The sequence below is a fragment of the Ornithodoros turicata genome, chromosome 6 (genome assembly GCF_037126465.1).
Source record: "Ornithodoros turicata isolate Travis chromosome 6, ASM3712646v1, whole genome shotgun sequence".
NCBI classification, from domain to species: Eukaryota; Metazoa; Arthropoda; class Arachnida; order Ixodida; family Argasidae; genus Ornithodoros; species Ornithodoros turicata.
Window position 1 is genome coordinate 20435053 of NC_088206.1, and position 26200 is coordinate 20461252.

General features: G+C 43.5%; 1 protein-coding gene across 3 annotated transcripts in view; it reads right to left on the bottom strand.

Annotated features, from left to right (window-relative positions):
• LOC135396380 (RNA-binding protein 5-A-like) overlaps nt 1-25619 on the bottom strand; it is a 42449-nt gene extending 16830 nt beyond the window's left edge. Inside the window, exons 1-17 of one of the 3 annotated variants that reach the window (XM_064627318.1) lie at nt 25417-25619; nt 25086-25220; nt 24790-24898; nt 20622-20909; nt 19184-19253; nt 17900-17973; nt 13064-13186; nt 12313-12373; nt 12155-12214; nt 9617-9844; nt 7785-7824; nt 6206-6263; nt 4830-4916; nt 4716-4772; nt 2061-2364; nt 1286-1374; nt 992-1208 (exon numbers count right to left, since the gene is read on the bottom strand). In XM_064627318.1, the coding sequence (XP_064483388.1) occupies nt 992-1208; nt 1286-1374; nt 2061-2364; nt 4716-4772; nt 4830-4916; nt 6206-6263; nt 7785-7824; nt 9617-9844; nt 12155-12214; nt 12313-12373; nt 13064-13186; nt 17900-17973; nt 19184-19253; nt 20622-20909; nt 24790-24898; nt 25086-25213 (1993 nt within the window). In that variant the 5' untranslated portion in view covers nt 25214-25220; nt 25417-25619. Of the gene's footprint in view, nt 1-991; nt 1209-1285; nt 1375-2060; nt 2365-4715; nt 4773-4829; nt 4917-6205; nt 6264-7784; nt 7825-9616; nt 9845-12154; nt 12215-12312; nt 12374-13063; nt 13187-17899; nt 17974-19183; nt 19254-20621; nt 20910-24789; nt 24908-25085; nt 25221-25416 lie in introns of all 3 variants that reach the window. The other 2 variants (XM_064627317.1, XM_064627319.1) reach the window with 2 other exon arrangements.
• Between the last annotated feature and the right edge of the window lie 581 nt (nt 25620-26200).

The window sequence follows — 26200 nt, forward strand, 5'->3', positions numbered from 1 at the left end:
ACGGAAACTATATTTATACCGGAAATGTAGGAGGTAACAGTAAGAGAAACAGAAATGGATATCGCACACTCAGAATACCTCAACACAAACGGAAACGAAAATAATTTACAGTAATAATTTGGATATTGCAGGACCCCAAGTACAGTATTACAATCTTTTACTGCATCTAGATAAATTTATGAAATCAAGCTGAATGAAGCAAACCAAAATTAACTGAGGAAGTAAAGCTAAAATGAATTATTAAACTAGATCTTATAAGGAAATAGCATATAGTTAGAGCCTGAAGTTTTCGAGAAATATTTTTTTCTAAATTCGGGGGGTAAAAAATCGGGTAAATAAACATGTGCTCTAAATTCATGCGAATTCGGGTGGAAAAACTTCGAGTATGCTAAATTCGGGGAGAAATCGGGCTCAGTTACTCAAACTAACTGTACTGGTTTGGTGCAAACGGTGATGTAACTGCATTTGCTGCCAAACAAGTTGGTGTGCACTCATATGGACATCTCAGTGAGGGCAATCTGCCGGGTAAAAATCGGGTTTCACCCTAAAGAGGCAACCCTCAATTCGGGGTCGAAATTCATGAAAAAATCAGGTTAAACCCTAAACCTTCAGGCTCTACATATTAGTAAATAGAAGAAGCATAGTTCATACACGCTTTGGTGACTTGCAAGCATGAGTAACATTTGTGAGAACCATGTTAACTGTTAAAAAAAATCATGTACTACATATTTGAATCAATGTTTTGCGCATGTATCCCTTAGGCACTCAAAATAGATTTCAGAACACACTATACGTAGAGGTATTAAGTTCTGTAATGGTCTCAAAGGTCTCTCTTACAAAAAAGGAAAGAAATGGAAATGAAAACAACACTGGTGGTAATTGAATCAGTAATGCAGGCGGTAACGGAAACGAAAAAGATTTCCTTACCGCCTGTACCGAAAGTTTCGACTGTAAATCCTAGAGACGAAAGCCAAGAAAAGCTACTACTCACTTGCGAGACCAAGACGTGAAGGCTCAGAATCTTTCCGTAGGAGACTTCCTCCGAAAGCAAGCCGTTCAGCCGGTATGTTGTGCTTCTCAAGGATAGCAAACCCAGCATCAGCAGCTGCAGACTGTCTTGCCTCGTTTCCAGATGGTTGATTCGCAACTATTCCCATTTTAGCATTCTCTTTCTTCTGGTTCAGCGTCTTGGCCCAACGCTCCATGTCCTGTTCCAGGGAAAAAAGAAAACTGCTGTTGCCATGGCCACTGAGGAAGTAACTGAATGCATGGATTGTGTTAGTACCTTAGCAATTTTCTTGGCTATCTTCACTTTGTCCTGTTTATCTCTGTCTTTGCCCTTTGACTTCTCACCATCAGCATTCTGAGCAGCCTCTGAAATGAACAGGCCCCACATTTTTTAGCACAATTTGGGAGTTTCAAGTGTGTCGAAAGGAAGGTTAACGTAGATGCATAGACTGTTGAATAGGCACCTCTAGCATTGAGAGCAAACCACAGCTATGTACAACTGAGGCTTACAACATAAACGTAAAAATTAGCAGATCATTGCACAAAATGAACAAGCGTATGAAGGTGGGACAGTTAATAAGCATCTATAAGTTTGTAGGCAGCAAGAACGACACGGACGGAATAATTAAATTGGGTTAGCAGTCGTCCTTGTCAATTCTTCCGTCGTTCCGCGTCGTTCTTGCTGCTCAATGCAAGATATCTCTATTTGATATATGTCACCAAAATAAACCAGAAGTAGCAGAAACAAAGAAATGTCTCCACTCATTGCTCATGCGCAGAGAGTACAAGCACATGACCTGCAATAGCCGACTGAATTGCACGCATATTGAGTGTATTCTCCTTTTTGAAAAGAAGATCCTACAACCAGCACTAGAGCGAGATTTAACACCACGTGACATGGGGAACATGCTCCTGGCCAATAGCACGCAGTTGTCTATATCAAAAGTTCTCAATCAGCCTGTTGTCACAAACTTCCCCGATAGCTAACCTTTGCCCTTTCATGACTGCACCATTCATGGAACGTATTTTTGAGTAAATTTCACACTACTCACCAGCCTTATCTGCTGCAACTTGTGCGTTCATCTGCTCACCCATTGTACCCAGGGCTGAACTAGTTGCAGCAGCACCAGCCGTAGTGGGTGCAGGAAGGTACGTCTGCTTGTCGTTGTCCCAGTACATATACTGTTGCGCTTCCGTGTTGTAGTAGTAGTGAGAATTTGCATCATAGTACAGTCCGGTAAGTGGATCGTAGTAGTAGCCAGACTTCTCATCATACCGGTACGTCGAAACATCGGGAACAGGGTACTTGTTGTATGTTACCCCATCCACGACCACGGTTCCCAAACTGGATCTTGACTGCAAAGAACGTATATGTCGGTTACAGACAAGAACAGTGGATTACTGGATTACCGTGACCAAACTGTGATGTAAAACAACGAGTATGTAGCACTTTGTCGATGCAGGTTGCTTCTGTGGTATATTTAGAGCCTGAAGTTTTCGGGAACTATTTTTTTTCTAAATTCGGGGGGTAAAAATCTGGTAAATAAACATGTGCTCTAAATTCTTGCAAACTGAGGTTAAAAAAAACTTCCAGTATGCTAAATTCAGGGAGCAATCGGGCTCAGTTACTCAAACTAACTGTACTACTTTGGTACAAACGGTGACGTAATGGCACTTGCTGCCGAACAAGTTAGTGCGCATTCCTACAGACGTGTCTCAGTGAGGGTAATTTGCCGTGTAAAAATTGGGTTTCACCCTAAAGAGGGCGCAAATTCGGAAAGAACCGGGTTAAACGCTAAAACTTCAGGCTCTAGGTATATTATTGTATGTTTCATTGTATCATTGGTCATAGCTGCACCAATGTTGGGTTCGTGCACGTACTAGAGCACTGCGTGGACCGCATTTTTAGGCCCAGGCCCGTCCAAAGTCCCGCATTTCTTTGATTCACCTGCCCGGGTCTGGCCCAACGGCTCTGTACCTGACCCAGCCCTGAGCCCTACAGACTTCCTGGTCTAGCCCAAGCCCAAGAAATTTCTAGGCTACCAGGTCCAGCCCATCAAGTATAGATGGAGCCTGAAGTTTTCGGGAAATATTTTTTCTAAATTCGGGGAGTAAAAATCAGGTCATTAAACATGTGCTCTAAATTCATAAAAATTCGTGTGGAAAAACTTCCAGTACACTAAATTTGGGGAGAAATCGGGCTCAGTTACTCAAACTAACTGAACTGGTTCAGTACAAATGGTGATGTAACTGCGTTTGCTGCCAAACAAGTTAGTATGCATTCCTAGACATTTCAATGACGGCAATTTGCCGGGTAAAAACGGGTTTCGCCCTAAAGAGGCAACCTTCAATTCGGGGTGCAAATTCAGGGAAGAATCGGGTTAAACCCAAGAACTTCAGGCTCTAAGTACAGTTAACCCTCCCTGTAGCGAACTCTCCATGCTGCGAATTTCTCTATTTAGCGAACTTTTTCAAATGCTTGTATATTTGTCCCATTGAAGCCCATGTATTTGGGTTTTCCGTACAGCGAAGTGCGTTTGCCCGTGTTCTCTGTGTTACGAAGTTCCGCGCGCGCTGAACACCGCTCCGATTCTCGGAAATAGTGCGACGTTCCGAACTTTCTGGAATTCAGGGCCATCCGGGGTGCCGGACGCATCATATCCAGGTTGCTCCTTGTGTTGGAGAAGCCTGTACAAAGGAGAGGTGGTGAGAGGAGGGCGCCGGGGGTTCGGTGACCGGCGCAACCGGCGTGCGCAACCAGCGTTCGACGAATGAGAAGGAAGGAGGCCCCCTCCTCTCTTCCTACAGTTTACAACCGCCGGTCAGTTGTCACTTTTGGTTCCGCGTGTGAGCGGGTAAAGTGGACGCCATGGCAAACATGCTCAAGCGGAAATCGTTGTCCGTAGAATTCCAGCGTTCTGGAAGACACTTCATACGTGCTGGCTGAGCTCCAGCGATGGGAAGAACTTCGAGAACAAGGTGGGGTGCCGGATGATGTTGCACTGGAGGACTTTTTGGACGCCGACTCAACGGCAGTATGCACAGAGGAGCTTACTGAGGCCGACATCGTCGCCAGTCTGCGTAAAGATACACACGAGGACAGCGAGAGCGACACTGAAGAGGACATGTGTGTGCCATCTGTTAGGGAGGTGCCCGACTCTATTGACATGCTTCGACGATACGATACGCGGCATCGAACAAGGACCAGGAGGGGGCTCTGGCGGCGCTGGCAAACTATGAACGGTCTGTGACACCGACGTTCTTCAAGACTGTGCAAAAGCGAGTAACTGACTATTTCTGTGCCAAATAAATTGCTTCTTTCTCTTCCATAGTCTTGTCTTTCGTGCGTTATATTCCCGGGAACTTCAGGCTACTTAACTGTAGTAACAACCACCGAAATTTAGCTAACGTTCTCTATAACGAAGTTCTCCATATAGCGAAGTTTTGCGATGTGTTTACCGACTTCGTTACGTAGAGGTTTAACTGTATACAGTAGCAGGCTATAAAGAGTAGCAGCTGTGGCTAAGTGGTGTAGTGCAGCCTCAAGCCCTATCCAAGTTCTTCAATGTACAGGCCCAGCCTGGGTCAACAATGTCACACCCGAGCCCGGCCCAAGCCCGGCAAAGAAAGGTTTTACACAGCCCCTGTAGCATTTTGTGCAACTACTGTTCATATGTCACACATGTTCAATTTCTTCTTATCCTCACCATTGCATTAGGCGGCAATGATGGTCCAATGAGAACTTTGTCATCCTTGGTGCTGTCCTGTAACAAGTAACACAAGTGTGCTACATTTGGAAACGGGCAAAACGTATTGTCTACCTGTGAAGTGTCCTGAGACGCCGCTCCATGTGAAGATGCGTCTGCACCCGAGTACTGCTGCTGGTAGTATTGGCTCTGGTCTGACCCCTGCAACAAATACGAGCATTTGCAGTTAGAAACAAATTTCTCTCTTCACTTTTAGTTGTGCAGCAAACTGACCCACGATTAGACAAGGGTTGAGTTTGAATGTTAAAGAGAGGGGGAGAAACTGAAATCGACACCTGACAAATTCTGCTATGTACTCCCATAATGAACCCCTAAATGAACGAACACCACAAAAAGGAAAGAAAAGAAAAACATTACCCCCCTCCCTCTTCCCGAAATGCAAGTGCACATTCATATCTGCATCCCCTAGAAGAGGGAATTGCGACACACTAAAAGAAGAACAAGGAACTCGATGACACATGTCTAGCACACCATCCTAAAAGGCAGTTTCGATATCACAGCTCACTATACAAGTGCTGCCAACGCTGCATCTCTCTTCTTGGGTTCTTATACTCCCAGCGCCTTGACAAGAGTGCATTCACATTAGTATGCTGACATAATCATTCTGTCCTCTACGGACGTTGTTGATAGTGGTATCATAGCAGCAAGAGAGTCGATTATAAAATTCAATTGAGAATAATTGACCACAAATTGAATTTAGGTATCCTGCAGGGTGACTGGGTATGATAAGAAAGCACTGTTCAGCTTTGGTTTGGGTCTAGTCTAAAACTAAGATACAGCGGATAATTCTAGTTGTTGTTTTCAGTCCTGCCAGAGAGTAGGACAGCAAAAGATATAGACATGTATTATTATCTGATCACCTAGCCTGAAATATGCACGATAATGAAGCCACTTTTCATGCAGAAGGTACCTTAGACAGTAAGTGTAAAGCACTGTTGAGAGGTGCCAACAATGGGGAATTGTGAAAACATACAGCAAGATAAAAAACATCTGTTGACTTTTTCCACTCCAGGGCTTAGCTGCATTCAAAAGCCACAAAACCACAGGTACTGATAAGAACTCTGAGAAAGATACAATTGGGGTATGTGTTGTCCATTTCCTCGTAAACATGTTTAGTGATAAAAATAAAAGGCACACATCCAGACCGGCACACACAATCCTGGCACAAAAGAAAAGCACAGTGCCTCTCAGGCTCAGGTTGAGGCTGAGGTTAGCCTTTGAGCAGCATCCATAACTGGAAGCAGTTTTGCCTCCAACCTGCAGTGCTGTGAGAGGAGGAGGCTAAAATTGCAAGACCAAATTCAGAACTTGAGAGACTCCTGAATGTTATGGCCACTGCTGTAATATTGTGCTTCGTTGGAGGTAAAGAATAACCGATACATATACGTAAAATAAGGCAAAAATGTTTGGTGCCCATAGCACCAACTAACCTGATTCGTCCATTGTGCGGCAGCTAGGGCAACACTTGCAGCGTTAGCCTGTGCAGCACTGCAATGTAATGCACAAAGACATTTCATTAAGACAGTTTTATACATACATTACAGCTGCTGGGATGGACAGAGAAACAGGTAGAGAAGTGCATACAGTTAGCACCTGCTATTGCTTTTGTTCATTTTGTAAGCCTCGCCAACTAGAGTTTATTCAAGTTTACGAAATGCCTCGCTCGAAACCCGCAGAAAAAAAAAAGAATGCTAAAAAAAATTAACTTTTCTTATATGCATGCAAGCTTCTTAGAAGCTAGCATGCATATAAAAAATTGTGAAGTTGTGAAGGAACTAAGTTCCTTTACATTTATCCTCTACTCACCATAGAAGGCTTTGTACACAGATACACAGTGTGATGTGTAGTGTGTTGCACATCATACTATGTACGTATATGCCTCTCTGTCTGCACTACGAGTTGTGTCGTACATACATTGAGTTGTGTCAAACAACAATAACTGCAACATCCTTGGTATTTAGATCAGGAACAAAAAGAAAGAAAAACAATTTGATGCTTCCCTAAGCAGTTTTTTTAGATTTCTTCACAAACTGTTTTGCAATACTGTGTGGACTGAATGGTGCTGGATCTGGCAAGGCAAAGAAACAATGACAACTTGTAAGTAGAACATTGTGTTTTAGGGTCAAAGACGGTAAAACCCGTTTTTAACCTCCCAATTTGCATCGCCGTCACTTTGGGTAAAACCGGAAAAACTGCGAAACCCCAAAATGAACTTGGCAAAGTGCCAATTCAGCCACCAATCCTGGCATTGGAGCAAACATAGCACTGTGCATTCAGCACCACTACTAGACATCTTGTGTTTATCTCATCGAGCACTGCATGGGCCACATCCCGGCGCGTCAACTTCAGAATAGCGCAGGGGTTCTCAAACTTTGTGGACTTACGGAACCACTGCACATTTATGGGCACACTAGAGGAACCCCCACCCTCACCCAGCCTGTCACATCTACTTTTGAAAGAACACAAGTGGGATCACAGAGAACTAATACAGTCAAACCACGCTACAATGAAACGCAATACAACGAACTTCTCAGTAGAACGAGAGAATTTACATTCCCCAGTCACGCTCCAATAGGAAATAATGTATTTCAGCTCTCGTTGCAATGAAATTATTTATAGAAATATATTTATTTATATATTATTATATATTAAGAACCATGGTTGCTCCATCAACACGACTAAGTACACCAACAAGAGTATGTGCGCCTGGAAGTCCACTATTGTGAGAGCCAGTGGGCATTCCTCTGAGTATCAATAGCACATTAATAGTGTCCCCACTAGTTCCCTCGGTGTTGTTGCAAGCTAACACCATTATAAGCCTTTATAGCTAGTGAAATCATATCTGAAGGGCAATTTCCTAGACATTCGTATTTGAAAAATTTCAATATTTGCACACTTCTACTTTCTAGATAAATTAGTGGAAGCTCACACGAGTACCATAGACGTTCGCAGCAGGTTCATGCAACACAATTGGGCGTTATTTTAAAAACATGCGGGTAATCAACTGACCTTGTGACATTTCTTGGTTTTCTTGCGTAGGAAACAATAACTGAAAAATAATATTTGCATTAGAGCTGTCAGAAATGAAAAAAAAAAAAAAAGACAATGTGTTGGTGTTGCATGCAGACATGCTAGCCCAAATGACTGACCTACCCAAGTTTCGAATGTGTTGTTTTCAGTTTCTGTTTGTAGTAGTGACATTTTGTGTGTTTACTTTTTGAAAGTTGAACAAGTCACTCGCAATATTGCTTCAGACCATATATTACACCGAATGCTGTAACACTGAATTCGGGCAGCAGCACTGAACACACTGCTATAGTGCATCCCCGCCTGGAAAATGCTGCATGGGTTTAGCACGTAAGGCTCGTGAATTCGGTAAATCTCAAATATTCAGATACGTTCGATTTATTGAGAAGCCACGAATATGGAATCATCAAATTGAGTCTAATGCGAACACTGAAAATATACATTTCGTATTCGAAATGTCCAATATTCGCACAGCTCTAATTCTGCTACATTAACATTCAATTCCAGATGAGGCACTATCTTCACAGTTCGACATTTTCTAGGCCAGTTTTGGAAAGGATGCAGTCAACAAAGAACAGTCATAAGGTATGCAGATGGTAGAGCTGAGCTTGAAATAAAGTAGCTTTTACGTAAGAACGAGAAACAACTTTTTGAGTTCGACATACTTCACCGAGTCGTGAGGACACTCACGGGTGAAGCACGCCATTTGGCCTGAGGAACAGGTCGCTACTGCATGGCGGAATAAAGCCACTCTACTCTGGGCTGTCGAAAACCTACGAACTGCAGGCGTAAAATAACTGCAGGCAAATGAAAAATGACAGCCTCAAAGGGTAAAAAAAGCTTGATTGACAACTGCTGGTTTATCTCATCGAGCGTTTGGTTTGTCAGGATCACTTGCTTTCCGAAAACTGCCATTTATTTCCCAACGGCCAGTACTGGATACACAGGGGCCGACAGTGTATTGCTGACCAGGGAGAAAATACAGCTGGTTCAAATTGATAAAAAGTTTGGGAAGTCAAGAAACCATATAATGCACGTAAATATATAATGTAAACAGTGAATGTAATACAGATGTGATCATAGCTTTGGAAAATTTACTTTTATTTGGTACATCAGTACGTATGGGTAGAGCCTGAAGCTTTAGGGTTTAACCTGATTCTTCCCCAAATTTGCACCCCGAATTGAAGGTTGCCTATTTATGATGAAACCCGATTCTTACCCGGCAAATTGCTCTCACTCAGAAGTCTGTAGGAATGCACACTAACTTGTTTGGCAGCAAATTCAGTTATATCACTGTTTGGACCAAACCAGTACAGTTAGTTTGAGTAACTGGGCCCGATTTCTCACCAAATTTAGCATACTGGAAGTCAGAGTCGTAGCGACGGGGGTGCGAGAAGAGAGGGCGTCGAACGGCAGGCCCTGGCAGGTTAATTGGACAGTATAAAGCGGGAATGAGGAGAATTTGAATTTACGGTCTCGGCAGTGTGAATAAGCGTTTTCTGTTCTTTGTTTATAGACCTTCTGGAGGCAACTGGAGAAGTTTGGGGGGGGGGGGGGGGCTTCAGATCTGTCCTGCCCTGGGCGCAAACTCGCATCGCGACGGCTCTGCCGGAAGTTTTTCCACCTGAATTCACATGAATTTAGAGCACGTGTTGATTTACCCTCTGAATTTAGAAAAAAATATTTCCCCAAAACTTCAGGCTCTACATATGGGGTACTCTATTCTGTGTTGAAATGGAGTACACAATAAGCTGTATATCACGGCATCATAAAATCATTGGCAGTAATCGAAAGCAAACAGTCTCGCAACATACCTTGCCGGCCATCAATGTAGAACTGTCCACCTAAGTTCAACAGGAGGTCGTCCAACTGAGCAGCCTCAGCCACCGTATGGAGCTCTACGTAACAGAAACCACGTGAGACGCCCGTTGCTGAGTCACGCGCCACCTTCAGGCTCTTGATGGGCACAGATGTTGTCTGCCCTAATACAGCCAGCACACGCTCTTCGGTTGTCAGTACGTCCAGGTTCCTCAGCAACAGTACTGAAAGGCACATGGGCTCACATATGAGATAATACCTCTGGGCATGTGAGCTGCTCGCAGCAGTTCACAGTGAGATATTTTATTATTACTCGAATCGTATTTAATTTATAGCTTAGCTGATAAAACTTATGTAGCTACTCCACAATGCAGTCCATGGTACACATAAGATATTCTTTGTTGCGTTCAATTCTGTGCATCTCTGGCTGTAACTTACAATTGGGATAATAATGCGATACAACAGAACTATCACCATAACATCCAGTAGACGGAGTATCTCTTTAAAGGGACAGTCTAGGAAAACCGGAAGTTTGATTTTTTCCAACTGTCACGGAGGCTTACATGCTGTGTGGAAAGTTTCAGCTCACAAAATGGCGTGGTTTTCGAGACACGGAATAAAAACTACTCCTCTGAAGACATCCGGTTTCGTTTTTCTCCCTCGCATACTCCTTGCCCCAAGGACCCTCTATGTACGTCAGCCGTCACGTGAGCATGACGTCCCCAATGGACACAGTGGGGCAGTTGCTGGGAATGCAGAGACGTGTTTTTTTTTCTATGAGTGTACTGAACCGTAGGCTGCATCGTGATACCTGTGTTTACATTGACGCTAATCTGCATTTTACTCTGCACAACGTGTGATTGCTACTCAAACTCATCATAATGGGCAAATGCTAGCACGCAACAATCAACTATCGTGCAAACAGGCATGCGCAAGTCACGTGTGGCTTTGCTCTTATGCACGTCACGCTAGAGCTCGCTGCGGCTTTTACTCAGGACCAGCTGCGGCATAGAAAAAAATCGATTATAAATCGCGCGATATGCTTTCTTCTGAAATATTTTGCACGGTGGTTGTGAGGAGTATATTAGAAATCATAAGACGATGTTTCCCAGACCCATGTTTTCGACCGGACTGTCACTTTAAATGGTGCGCTCTCGATGAAGCAGACGGTTCTTGCATGCACATGTGTGGCGCTTTCATAGCACAAGCCTGTACAGCTTGTCACTCACTCGCAAAATCTGTCTGCCAGTGGTTTTTGGAGTAAGGGCATTACAATGTTCTGGAGCACATTGCCACATGTTTGAAGGACTGTAATACGTTGTGACACGGTAATATGTTACATCAAAACAATTCCTTAGCATGGTGTATAACATGACATGACTGTACTTAATGACCGTAGGCCCCAGCTTGGCAGGCTGGGAGCAATATTTCTTTTGTGCTTTCTTTTGCAAAGTTGGCAAATAAAGCATCTGCAATCATTCATCGAGATCTGTTACTGTTTCAGTGTGGGAGCTGTGCCAGTCTATATGACAAGTCACATGCTCAGTCCTGCCAGGGGGACACATTACGTGCCGATTATATTATTATATTATATTACATCATACCTTTCCCCGTCCCGTGTTCTCTGACATGCTCTTTCCAAGAGTAGAGGATTTTTAAAAAGGTGCACGAAACAAGAGCCTCTCCTTTGTCAATCTTTCGCAGGAGCTCAATTCATTTGATGCAGAACACGCCACAGCAAAAAAACAAAAAACAAAAAAAAACTGCAAGACCGTGAGGATCACCTCAGTGCTCCTTTGGCACTTCAGTTGGCACGTGGGACATACAGTCGCCGTCCGATTTTTTCGGACTCGACGGGGATCGCGAAAAATTCAGAATAATTGAGCAGTCCGAAAAAACGAAATCCGCTTCAAAATAAACTTTACTAAGCACTAGTAGGTTGAAAAAATTTGTCGATGCTTTTCTAACGGTATTCCAGCTCTACCTGGTAACATCAGCTTCTACTTCCTGAAGCGACATTTCGCCACTGTACATTGACATAGACACTGTCATCATCAAGTCCGCAAGTCAGCTTAACTTAATGCATGTGTGCTTTGTGAGAAGCTAGCTTTACAGCGCTATCGCGCGACTCGCAGGAGGACAGCACGTGCTGGGCCTTTTGAATCAAGCTGTTGGTTAAAAACGAAGATGCAAAAGGATTACGACAGACCTCTTCTACTCAGAGGAATGGAAAATGAAAAATCATTGCCTATTTTGTCCCCCTCAATATTTTAGTTGGTTAATTTCTTTTGGTACGAATTTCGGATGATACCAATATTTTCCATCACCCCAAGAGAGAAATTCGCTGGTTGGGCAAACAGAGTACGAAATATCGAACGACGGGGCTGCACGGTGTCCAAAATTTTGGACGTTCTTATACATCAACTCCACTGGACCCGCGACCGTTCCGCGAATGAGTCCGAAAAATCGGTCGGCGACTGTACTTCACAACTGAGAGGGTGCTGCGATTATTTTGACACCTGGACAGCACTCACTATTTGTGGGCATGGTGCTGACTTCGTCATAGCCTTCACCCGAGATTGGAATTTCAGCTTCTGCAAAGCGGCAAATCAAGAGAAAAAGAGGACATTCAGCAGAAGTTGGTGGAAAACAAGGAACCAGCTCCTGGGCCCAGAGCCTTGCCCACACATGCCTTCTCTTGGAGCACCACACTTGAAACAGTTGTCCCTCCGTCGGAAGTTGTTCACTCCACACTGTAATCACAGAGAGAGAGACAAAGTTGAAGACTATGGGAAAGGAAGAAGCGTGACAATGCAGAAATGCTCCGGATTGGTCACCTCAAACAACCTCCTGCAATGACTGGACAAATCATTTGAGGAGACCAATGGAGGCCCGCTCCACATTGTCTGTCTTATTGAGAAGGAGAGGGAAAGTGTAAATTGCAATTTCTTTCACTCATACATCACAAATGTCTCAACGGGCCAATCCCGTTCCTTTGGTGTATATGCCAAGGTACTGACACTCTTTATTCCGCGAGCAGAAAGTTTTGTACTTAAGTGCCCCTTTAATGTTTTGCAAGTTTTGGATGGAGGTACGTTTGAGGAATATGTCGTGGAACAATTTCTGACTGGCTACGACATGTTTCATTTACCACAATTAAAGAAAAGATGTTCAGCACAAACAGCATATTGCATATCTGGCAGCATTCGGCATAAAGTATCATCGTTGTTTATTTTTACGCGAGAATTTGTTTTTCTTTTGCAGCACCCGGCTAAGGTGGAATTACCAACAGCAGGTCCTCCAGTCCCTCGCGGCCAATGACACACAAACTTGCACAGTTAGATCCCGAAACTTCTAGCCTAATATGGCACCCTAACAGCATGACCTGGCACCCAGGCATAATGTCCTGTTACTCACGCGTGGCTAACAAATGTCTTCCATACCTTGGCACAATTCCAATCTGTCCTAGCTAGACCCCCGGGACCGCCTCTGTCCGTTCCAAAGGGACCGTCCTTGGGAATGCTGTAGTGCAGAAGGCAACGTACATCCCCCAGCTGTATGGCACCCTGAAAGCACACAAGCGCACAATAGTCAGAACAACCGAGGAAGTGGAAGGAGACATCCAAGACATGACGTTCGCGAACCCTTGCGGAGAACGGGGAATCGAGACCGAACACCCGGTCCGAGGACATTTAGCTGCCTGCCACGGGGCAAAAAAATGCGTTCCTTCGAGCGCTGCCAGCCGAGCAGTCGTCCAGCGGCGCGAGTGCCAGGGATCCCAAGAGGCGACCATGCAATTGACGCTGCCGCCAACAAAAATACGAGCACGCAGAACAGAACGTTGCCCAGACAATACAGTTGTCTTCTGTGAAGTGCTTGGATGAAAGTACGTTGCCAATGTTCTCTAAATGCTTCCGTGTCAGAAGAAAGGTGACGAATGAAGGGCGGCAATACGAGGGCAAGGTATTTAGGCACCTCAGCCAAGCATTTCACAACAAACACTACAAGACCCTGCATTTTGTTTGTAGCTTTGAATAGTGCTGCAGTGTTGAACCCATCTTGAAGAAAAGACACGATTTCGTTGATTTGTGTCAATGTACGGATATGGGGCATTTTTAATGTAACCCTACCTGCGAAGCTCGTGACAGATGATTTTTGCCGTGGGTATTTGCAAGTTCTCACATGTAGTGATAAGGAAACGTGGGTGTCCTAGTACTGTGCTCCAATCACCTGTTGTACACCTGCGCCTGCACTTGCCTCAAAATGTGTATCTTACAGTCACTGCCTTCTTGCAATATAAAATGGTAAGGCTAATCTACCGTAGTTAAAAAAATATGCATGTTTTAGTTCTGTATCTGACAGCAACAGTTAGCCCAACACAAGTCTATATGATTTTTTTTTCCCGCTGCACACATACAGCAAAAATGGAAAGCCCCAACCGTTCTGATGAGATATTCCATGTTACCAGCACTGGAAGAGCACTGGCACGGATTGAGTGTTGCCCTACTTTGTAGAAGGCCAATGATGATGGAACGTGCAGTTTATTTCGGTATGGCCTTGAAGTCCTTAGTGAAGACTAACAAATAGGGCGTGGTTTTAGCAAGCGCATACTGGACACTGTTAAGCGTCTTTCAAATCATGACAACAGGCACAATTTTGTGTGCTTGTAATACAAGGGCCTATGTCAAGATGGGAACAACTCAGCTATAGAATCCTGAACTGTTGTTCACGGCGTAAAGAATTTTATAATCGTGAGTCTCGAGTGAAAAACATGCAATAAAGGCTTCTGCAGCTTTTAGGTTTTACACGTATTTCTTGTGTGTGATCGTACATATCGCTAGACAGACAGAATGCCCGTACAAAATGGCTACCCCGCTGCTAATAGTATACATCCTATCTAGCTTTGCCTTGACAAGGGGTAGCTAATACAGCTGCAGGAAAAGATATGCAAAACGAAAAATCCTTGAAAAAAAAAAGCAGGTTGTGCATTTTTATAGTAACCGGGATAACCCTTGCCATCAATTCTTGTCATAAATTTGGATTTCTTGAGTCAGACCAAGGGCTATACAGTAGAACCTCGATAATTCGAACTCGCTTAATTCGAAATCCCGCTTAATTCGAAGGTTTTCCGTGGTCCCGTGTTCACATGTTCAAATTTGACCCCATAATTCGAAGCACTAAAGCGCCGCGTCCCGGTTAATTCGAAGGTTTCCCGCGGAAATATCCACCATTCATGAGCTTCGGGTGACACGTGCCCGCCGACGTCCCTCTCCTGTTAACCTTCTTCCATGCATTTTCCTCCTCGCTCTCGGTGTCCCCAACCCGTCGTCACCGTCATGCCGTCATCGGCGCAGTTTCGGTTGCGCCATTTTCATTGTCTGCGTTCGCAACGCCGGTTGTAGAAAGACATGGGCAAGTACAAGACGCCAACTGTGAAGGAAAAAGTGGCGGTCACCGAGGTCACAAAATCAGCTATGTGCTCGAAGTCTCGGCTGGCAGAGCAGTTCGGCATACTGCCTGTGTGATACCAGCAAACGGGAATAACGAGGAAGACAACGCGGATGAGGTGGAACGCGTATAGCAGCAGGAACAGACAACACTGCAAGTCCCTGTGGGTGCCGTGGACTCTGATGAGCTCGTCGACTTTTTCGAAGATTACGCGAGAATTGAGCGTTTGGAGCTGTTACTGTCACTGTCGTGCGGAAGCCAGCGGTGCGTGCATGGCATGATAGACTTAGTGGCCACTTTGGAACGAGCGGTGACGGCCGACAGTACAGTAACTACTGCAAGCGACAGAGATGATCGATTTTTTGTGTAATGAACTGCATTTTGCTCAGTCACTTGTTGAATTTGCTTAATTCGAATACCCGCTTAATTCGAAATTTTTTCGCGGTCCGGGCGGCTTCGAATTAACGAGGTTCTACTGTATACAGCGCCATCTCCACCATTAAAATTTGTTTTCCTTTCTATGACTAGTTTCTAATAGCAGCATTAAAAATTTTGCTGATTAAATCTTCGAACAACACTTATACATGCTACACAACATGCTAAACTAAAGCAGACAGAGAAAATCAGAATTCAAAATGCAGGATTTTGTTATTTTTTGTATTGCATAAAAGAATCAACTCTTGAAAGTGTCTGCTAGAATTCATCACATTAAAATCTGAAGACAGATCTCTTGGTTTCCAATAGGGATAAACGGTATAACCTTAGGTATATGGGCCTGCAGTTGCATTAACTAGCCATTAACATTTTGAAATCAGATAAAATCACAGCGAAGTCTCGTCACCGTTGCTAAAAGCCTTCCCAGACGAATGCAGCAAAGGTCAGCATAGCATTTAGTTTGCAATTTTTCTAACTCCAGCAATTTCCTAGGGGTGTACCGTTGGGTGGTCTCTCTCTCTCTCTCTTTTTACAAATATGTATGAGAGATAGTTTGGTAAAGTACCTTCCAAACACAGCAGAGAAAGTGCCCAGTGCATGTTGGTGAGACTAACAGCAACAAGACTTGACTGTTTATCTCTGTCTCAAGGCAAATGTTACATGCTAGCAAATATCTGTCTACTACAAATGTCAGTAAAAAATTTGAAGTCCAAGTGAAATGCTGAGCTGATACATTACGTTGCATGTGTTCAGTAATGTACTATAAAAAGATTGCTGGTGCTTCCTTGCGTTATACCCTCACTGGGTGTTAGAATTTTTTTTCCCTCGTACGCGTAGCTTGAAAGCGGTGTAAAAAAGCTGGACAAGTTTCGGTAAAATATGACATGATTGCAGCCCTTACAGGCGTTAGCTACATTTGTCATAAAATTAAGACTAATAACAGTTTTTGGCCTGCTCTTTAACAATCCCAATACTGGCGTTCGAACACAAAGCAGGAAATATGTATAATATGTATGCTTTCAATGTATGCCAAGTATGATTGAGTACACTTTTAACAAGGGGGAATGAAGTCTGTGAATTTTGGTCATTAAAGATACACTGCACTGATTAAAGCAGATGATGTTCTCATGTTGTCAGTAGCAAAATATTAGTCTGCATTACATTGTAGTTGTGTTTATCAAACTTGCCCCTCCATCTTTGAATTCACAATCTATATACAGTAGCCGACTGATTTTCCGGACTTGACAGTGACCTGTAAAAAGTCCCAATAACACAACTGTCTGAAAAATCTGACTACCGCTAAATTAAACTGTATTTCACCTCAACTGCACTAAAGGAGTCTGAAATTGGTCTGTAAAAGGACCCTGTAAAGTCTGCTCTGACACATGTGGTATCCGTGTGTGACAGTCACATGTGTACACATTTGACAATGCTGACTACGCATCGAAAGGTGGTGAACATCGACAGCGTGCCTAAACAGAAACTCAACTAGCTTCCCAACCTTGAAAAGTAAAAAAAGTGCCAAAAGCCACGGAGTCACCTAGCAGTACCGGATGTTTTAATACAATCTCACCTAGGATTCCAACTACCGTTCCAATCCAAGCGTACAATTTAAAACGTCAGTGTCAAAGTTGACGCCTCAGTGCTGAAAATAGTTGTATTGGTGCTCGCAAGCATTTTAGTCCGGAAAATCGGGCCTTCGATCTTCCATCTGACCAGAAAAATGGTACGTAGTAAAAATGTACCTGCGGGAGTCCGAAGTATCAAATGAGTCTGAATAATCGGTGCCAGAAAAATAAGTCGGCAACTGTATAAGACGACTATATCCAAGTGGAACTTATAAATTGTACAACAATATGCCCCAAGTTATTCAAAATTTTGAATTACTGTAACCTATGAAAGATACAGCTGTATACACTGCAACCTAGTCTGTATTTATTTTGAGAGAGCAGCTGATGTAAACAACGATTCTCCCAAGTTACTGAAGTTATCAATTTTCTGAAGCTTGTGATTGTCTGCCTTGGCTGCATGGCATCAAAAATGTTTCAGAGATCGGTAAATGTACCCCTTAGAAGCACATTATTTAAACCAATAACTTTGCTGAACTAAGAGAGTTATTTCCAAGCTTGTCATAGAGTACCTGCACTAACAGGGTAATGGCCGTTTGCCAATTAAAACTGCGCGATAAACAACACATCGTTAACACCTCAATGCCAATTTCACTCACTTACAAATGAGCTAAGCAAGGAAGCACCCGCATCTAAGCAAGTAATGCGCGCCACAACAACACCAGTAGAATCCACAGGAAAGTGTGGAGGAAGAGGCCACCGCCACTGGCTTGGGAGGAGCTGCAGCAGGACCTCCCCCGAGAGACAAATGGGCGTAACAGACGACACCTTTGTAAGTTCCTTCCACCGAACCGCTTCGGAGAGATACCGAAACTCCACAAATGCAAACCCCCTGGAGGCACCTACAAAGGGTGGTGACCAAAAGCATGGGACCATGGCATTAGTACAACTGCATCAGGACACAATCTCTCTCTTTCCACAACAAATGATGACCTTTTGATTCCAGGAGCCCAACGCATTTCACTTCGCTTTCCTTTCTTTCTGGGACATTTCTACGTGGCACACTACTCAATCGTAAGCACTTTTTTTTTTCTTGCAGCGAGCTTTGCAAAGAGTCCGTTCTAGAACAGGTGGCAGGCACGCATCTCTTTTTTTGCACACCAGAAGCCTGATGTGTTATATACCCAGTGGGTTTCCAGCGTGCATGGGTCATGTCTGAAGTAAAGTATGTGTTCGCATGCGATTCCAGAGAGGAAGTGTACTGAAGAAGGCGCAACATGCCCAGAGCTTAGTAGCATTCATTGCACTGGAAAGCTGCTCAGTTCTCAGAAAAATTATTGATCAAACTTTCATTATGGAGCTGAGAACAACCGACAACCTAAGCACAGCTCCTTAGTTTGAAAGTTCCTTTTCGTGGGGTGAAAGATGTGGTTACCTTGACACCAACACAAAGGAAACAGGATTCATCCGTTGCGGCGTTCGTGATTCATGAGCTAAAGAACCCGCAAGTTACATTTTCCCACTCCTCCTCAAGAGGGTTGACAATGCAGAGCACACTCTCATTGGTCTGTGCAAACGATTTGTCCAATCATCATGGGAGGTCGTTTGAGGAGACCAATCTGAGGCATCTCCGCATTGTGAAGAGGAGGCAGAAGGAAAACGTTGCAAGGAAAAAATTGCAGTTTCTTTCGCTCATAAATCACGAACGACGCAACCGACAAATCCCGACATGTTGGTGTCAAGGTAACAGCATCTTTCATTCTGCAAAGAGAAATTCTAGCCCTTTAGTGCCCGTTCAAACTTTGATTTTTTTGCTGAGAATCCAAGAGTATTTAGTGTTTTAAAAAAAATATGGTATTGAAAGGTACCCATGTATACAGGTCAAATTTACATGTCAATGTTGCCTATGCACATGAGGGAAGTAGGGTGGAAGACACATGCCCTGATAAAAGATTATTCATACAAGCAGCTCTCAACCAGTAGAATGAATGCACATGAAGCATGCTTTGTTTGTCGGGATGCTCCGCAGTTGTTCCAAATGAGCACAAATCTTTCACGAAGCACTATCTTGTGAGTAGATGTAAAAACAATGAGCTCAGAACGAAGCATTACCTGTGTCTCTCCTCTTCATGAGTCGTATATCCTTTGGTTCAAGACCATATCTTGTGACTTCGTTTTTTAGCTGTAAAGGAAATCGCAGTATGTGCACGAGAGAGGAGGAGGAATGGAATTGGCGCTCCTGGCCACAACAGAAAATTGAAAAATTTCCAAATAAAGGGAAGCCATGAAGCAGAAAGCTAACTGACAAAGAAGAGAAAGCTCAGTTTCAAACAATGGAAGACAAGCTATCATACATCTACAAGCACTATACGACAAAGCAAGCTGGTGTGCAGATGAGGTTAGGAACACTGCCTCGAGCTCAAGAAAAACACTACCGATGCCAACATCCAAAAGAATGAATAATACTCAGTTTGCTTGTTTCACGTTTCAGGATCATGGTCTCTTTCTTGAGCTGAGGGCAATGTTACCCAAAAAACCTATCAAGGAGCGGGGTCTGCATGATATGTTGCATTATGTTAACTAGAGCTCAACAAAAAGCAATCAGCCAAGATAAACCTGTTCGTGGAGGCAGTGCATTACACCAGCTGTATGAAGCTGAGACATTTGGGTGGGAGAAACAGAATGTTTTCTAACGACGTGGTTTCATGATTTTGAAAGAGTTGTCAAATGCCATGCTGCACTGCTCAGACCAAACACAAGTGAGCTGTTTGAGCTTACTTTTCTGCTATTCACCCATTCTACCAACAACACAACAGTCAGGTAGACATCATAAGCACTCTTGCCTTAGGTCCTGATCACATATGTATCTATTTTTGCTTTGCAAGTGTGTCGCAATCTTACACAGCGATGTTGCTTGCAGTACGTTACTGATAACTTTCCTGCAACTTTTGGAGTAATTACTGTAAACTGTCACCACTGTGTTTCCCACCCATGTAAGTCAACTGCTCTAATGTACGCTCTCAAAACGTTCCATTTGCTTGTTTTCCTATGTTTCACATTTATTTAGGGTCTGACCTTTTTGGGTTAAACACGGGACGGATTCACGAGTGGAAAATCAGGTGTTATTTTCAAATCTGTATTTCGGGGTGAAATGAGATGCTACCGATACGTTCCGGTATTATCGGGTTATGTTTTGCTTTTTGTTCAGCAAGCATTCTGCTACTGAATAGTGCATGTTATATGAGGTACAACCTGATATGCAAATGGGATTTGGGAAGAAATCGGGTTTAACCCAAATTGGGCCTAAACTGATTTGGGAGGGAATAATCGGGAGGAATCGGATTTTACCCGAAAAAGTCAGGTGCTACCTATATTCCAAATGTTTCCTGCATCACAACTGTGTTTTTCACAGTTCATTTGACATACTACTTTCATTAGACAAATGAAAACTGTCTCTAAACAACACTGTGTCCGATAATATAGCATACTGATATAGTAATACAAAATAATACAGTGTCTGCAAATCACACTTCAGACACAGTAACCTTACGTCAGCATCTGTGGCCTCCACTGGAATGCCCCGCACCATTATGGTACTGTTTGGAATCTCGTCTCGCCGGTCAAAACGATCCCTTCTATCCCGCTCCCACGAGCGGTCCCGGGATCGATGATCCCAATCTCTGTCCCGATCTCTGTCCCAGTCTCTGTCACGGTCCCAATCTCTCTCTCTTCTACGAGATCGGTCCCGATCTTCGTCGTAGTAATCCCGACGACGGTGGCGATCTGAGTCATCGAGGTCGCGGTAGTCCACGTCACGAGATGCCCGACTGGGAGAAGACTGTTTTGAAAAATGAAAATAACGTAACCAGCAATGTTGTTGTGTTTTGAATATTTGCGCATGCAAATTTAATCACGCAAATAAAGTTCATATACCCGAAGATATGCATGTGATTCCAAATACCCATTCCGTATGAAAAAAAATGTTTGCGACATGAAATTAACATCCTCGTTATGGATGACTGGCTGGGAACCAGATAAAGAACATTCTAAATACAAGTAATCAAACACACACACATAAAAAAGGGGAAGGGGGCAAGAAGTCAATCGCGAAATTTGTACAAAATTATACGAGTAGGCATAGGTTGGAGTTTTCCCTCGTATGGAGAAAATTGTGAAATGAATGGCTGTAGAACCTCAGCTGTGTTAAGGGCTTGTGCTGCGTGTTCTGTATGGGCTATAGTTCTCTGAACTTTGCTCAGCAGTACTAGTATGTGTGTACAAGTTGGAAAAGAGGTAAAAGTGATTTTTGTGTCCAAACACAGGCACCAAAGCTCGGCAGCACATCTGTGTAGGAGGTCTATCCGCTGATGTTACCCCACCAAAGGGCACTCGCTTAAAGGGGCATTAAAGCGAAAAAATTCCTTCTCGCAGAATGAAAGATACCGTTACCTTGACGCCATCACAAAAGACATGGGAGCCGGCCGCTGCGTTGTTTCGTGATTTACGAGTGAAAGAAACCACAATTTATGCTTTCCCTCTCCTTCTCAAGAAGGCAGACAGTGCTGAGCACACTTTCATTCGTCTCTGCGAAAATGTTTCTTCTAATCGTCACAGGAGATTGTTTGCGGAGAACAAAGGGAGAGCTGTTCAAGGAAATGGGAAGAGACGAGCCGGAGACAATTTTTCATAACTTTATCTTCGTCAGTGTAATTAGGTAATTGGAGCAGTTTGGTGCCAGTTTTCATTCACTGCCATACACTTTTCGCGAGACTACTGAGAAACATAGAACGAAGGGGTAATGCAATAAGGGTGAAAGTCAGGATGGCCAGGACCCACATTGTGGCGGAAAATACCATAGATAGAAAAGTTACCCGTCAAAAAAACTCGTTACGAGTTAAGTTACCGTGTAAAAAATGTAACTAAGTTAATAACGAGTTCTTTAGCCTGAAATGTAGCTCACAGTTACGGAGTTACTTAAAAAAAAAAGACGGGTTACTTTCAAGTTACTTCGGACACAAAACAGCACTACACAGGTGCAGCGTGCGTGAGCAGTTGAGTTCAGCCTCGAGTTGCCTGCAGAGGAATTGCAACACGCTTAGATCGTTTTCGTTTATGTCCAACAATTCGAACGCTTTGCATCTCACTCCCTGTGGGCGCACAATGGATCAGCTTTGTCTCAATGGCAGCGGTTCTTATTTCCTGAATAGAATACTGTCGCTGATTGAATATCACGTTATGTGGCATAAAATGCCATGAAAGAACGTGAGAGAAAGCAAGAAAATAAGTGGACGTGAGTGAAAAGCAAATTAAAAGTAACTTGGAACTTAGCTTAAGTTACTTTGGCAAGGTTACCTGAAGAAGAAACGAGTTCCTCTGAAAGTTACCACAGCGCAAAAGTACAGAGTTAAGTTACAAGTTACTAGAAAACGGAACTTAGTTACAGTAACGAGTTACCTCGAACTCTGGAAAATACGGTAGTGACTGTGGCACTCCACTGAGTGATGTCATACAAATCTAGAGGGAGCGCGGTGTTGTTTGAAGCTAGGACAGGAATGATAGTAACAAAAACCCACGTGATTAAATAATCAGGAATTACGGGTAAAGTGTGCGGTACACAAGGTGTTCTAACTAACGAGCACCAATATATATTCGCTGCGTGATCGACCTATAGGAGGCGACACTGTCACCATTCTAGTGTGGATAACACACGGGCCGATGTTCGGAGTTGATGGTTCTTTTCCGTAATTCTTGTGTATATTCACCGGAAGATCAATTGTGCCGTGATGGTACGATACTGTTCTGTTCCCCAGTGCTCAACCTACTGCACTGAACGCGGAATAAACGTGTACAAGCAGACGACGCGTTCACACAGTGGTAGTTCTCTGTTCTCCGCAGTGCGCCGACACCGTTCGATCTCGGAGAGAATATTTTAAAAAAATGATTGGGAGCTCTACTAGAATGAAATCGACTGAATGTCGTGAGAAGTCGAGGTATCGTTGTTGCCAGCATTTTTTCGCAGTGCCTAATTAATTAGATAAGACTAGTTTACTAAATTTTAAAATATTAGTTTAAAGGGTGAGGTGTTAATTGCAAAGCTGTAGGGCGTATCGAGAAACACTCGACCGAGGTCTTTCCAACAAGGCAAATTCTAAGTGGCTCTTAATCTTTTTTTGCTTAAAAAGAAAGCCTGTGAAATACAAAAAAAGGGGAAGAAAAAGACCACATGAGGATGCCCATGATTGCATCATCACATACTGTTTTTATTTCAGACTTTCTTTTTAGGTAAAAAAAGCAAGAAAAAAAAAAAAACAGTACCTTCTCAACGCATTCCACAACTGTCCAACTGACACATAGGTTTGAAAATCGGGCTAGTTGGTAACTTGACATGACTAAGGTAGAGTGAGAGAGAGACACATCACAACCACAAGGGACTAACAACTGGCAACACTCTTGTTAGTCTCAGCTCGTCCCTTGTGGTTGTGTTGTGTGTGTGTCTCTCTCTACCTTAGTCATGTCCATTTGACACCTCAGCCCATATGTTTTTAATGATAGACCAATATTTGAAAAGTTCTAATTCTAAAGTTCTAATGCTAATTGGTCTTATCTAACTAACTAGCCAGAATGAAATATGGCATATATATATATATATATATATACTGGAGACCACAATACCAGAACTATTAACGAGATTCAGTACATTCCATTCACGTAGAGCGTTCCGACATCTTTTAAAACCTTGGCACATTTTAGTTAGGACACACTGTACGTGGGCAAGAAGAGAATGACGAGAATGTTTTTGTGAAACGTCAGGGTATTCAGCTGTCACCGGCGAAAGGGAACACAACTACACTACACATAAAGCACGGGTTTTTCGAAACGACAGAGCTAAAGTGAGCATCAAATTGCTGCAAAATGTGATGGACAGGCTAAATGGTTGGTGGCTGGAACTCTAAAGAAATTACACCGACTTGACGTAATAACAAAAAACAATTCAGAAAATAACTGTTCTGAGGCTGAAACAGACAAGTACAAAACAAGCCCCGAGGAGCCCAAGAACATGAACAATTGAAATATGGCGTGAGTCGTAAAAGCCAGACAGCGGCAGGAATGGAACCGCGCATCTCTCAATTGCCGGTCGAGGGCGCTACCCAAGCATTTTGTGTCCTATACGAGAAACATCTTCAGTGCGTATCAAGGTGTTGACTGACAAGCATGAAAACCAGTTCCACTATTTAAGGAAATCTGTTTACACTTCGGGATGTGGGCCACTGTGCACTGCAGGCACATTTCGGATATACCATGACTCCACAAATTTCCCAGCTGCTTTTGCATTCACGCGTGTGCTTTACGTGTTCAAGCTCAAGGTTTACTTGCACTTTTTTTTTTTTTCCTTGTCATATCAAGTCTGTATAATTTTCCCACAATGTTGAGCTCATATGATCAATGCTAGCTTTTGGAACTTTTTTTTGTATGAATGGTGATGTAGGAATAAATTTGGAAAACTATTATAATTTGCGCACATGCAGTGAAGGTGATTCCTCAAACCACCTCTATGCTCACATACTGCTTGATTTAGGACAGGTAGTGGAAGGGAAAAGTCACAAAATCCATTCATTTGCAGTGTGAATTGTTTATGTGTGCATCATTTGTATAGTTTGGCAAAATGTCGAACACCACATTTGACTTTTTCTCTTTTTAAGAAAGGAGTTGGTACAGACCGAATCGTAGTAATCACGGTCTCTCTCCCTGTCACGATCCCGGTGATCTCGATCCCGGTCTCTGCCACGATCACGATAGTCTCTGTCCCTCGGGCGGCTTCTGTCACTCCTGCGCTCCCTGTACGTACAAGGATATCATCACGAAGGTGGAAATGTATACAAGCAAACGCCCCTTCGTGACAATTTAACGTCCAAGCGGCATGTGCTACGTGACAGCGATATGACAATGCCACGATCACAGAGCTACAAAACGCGCAAAACTTTAGAAGTCAGGCAGGAACGGTTAAAGAAGTCACCTGTCTCTTTCTCGTGACCTGTCATCTCTCAGAGTAATAGAACTGGTGCCAGGAGGTGGGGGCACCGTGTCGTAACCTCCGTTGTCCGCACCATGACCTACGCTGCCGTAATCCTCATGGTAGTCCATTATTTCACTACAAAAAGAAAGACAAATAAAACTGAGTATAGGTTATAGTAGCTTTCTTTTTTTGTTTTGCGTGCACCTACTAGAAGTTACTCATCCTCTTCTTCTAACGAAGCTTTGTTCTCAACTATAATAATTTTATTCCTGTACGCTCACAATGGTACGCGGTGAGGTAAAGCGAGGCATGTTGAAAACAATCGCACTACCTTCAAAAGAGCAGTCGTAAGCTATCCACCACTTGGAATTGTTGACAGAGGTACTCAACAGCTTTGTGGATGACGTAACGCATGAAGACAATACATTTCCAGTGGTAACAACGCTTACTGAGGCAAAAACGATGAAGCCTAACTGCAAAATCGACGGGCAAAACGCGCATAACCACAAATCTTGCGCTTGCTTTCTTTCCCGTCATGCATTGTATGCGTACGTCGGCGTCTCATTGCGCACTATAATGTATTACCCCCTTTGTGGACGGGATGCCAATATACCAACATATCTGCTGCTGTAACAACTCTTTTAACTTTAGGTATTTTAAGCCAATTTTCTTATTATATTGGAGATTTTTCTGTTGCCGAACGCTAACTGAACTTACTGGCACAGCGCGAGAGTACAAGAAAACGAAACCATTGAACGAAGCTCCGTTCGCGGCCGCCCGGGCCCGGCGTTACAAATTGCACGAGAGAAAACGCGGCGTTTGTCGTTCGTTTACTATCGCTGTTTGAGACGGTGCCCCGAAATGGAGGATATTGCAAAGAGCATCCATGAACTTTTGTGTCGACTCGGTGCCAGCGACAGGCACTCTATCACTGAGGACACATTGTGGGCTTTCCTGCCAAAGTTCGGCATCGAAGGGTTGGAGGAGTTAGACCTGGATCGTGGCCACCTTTTGAACTTTTTAAAATGCTTCCCGCGTTTATTTAATGTGCACGACAACAAAGTGTACGTCGACACGACAAGCACTCTGGTATATTTTCACCTACAAGAGCAGTT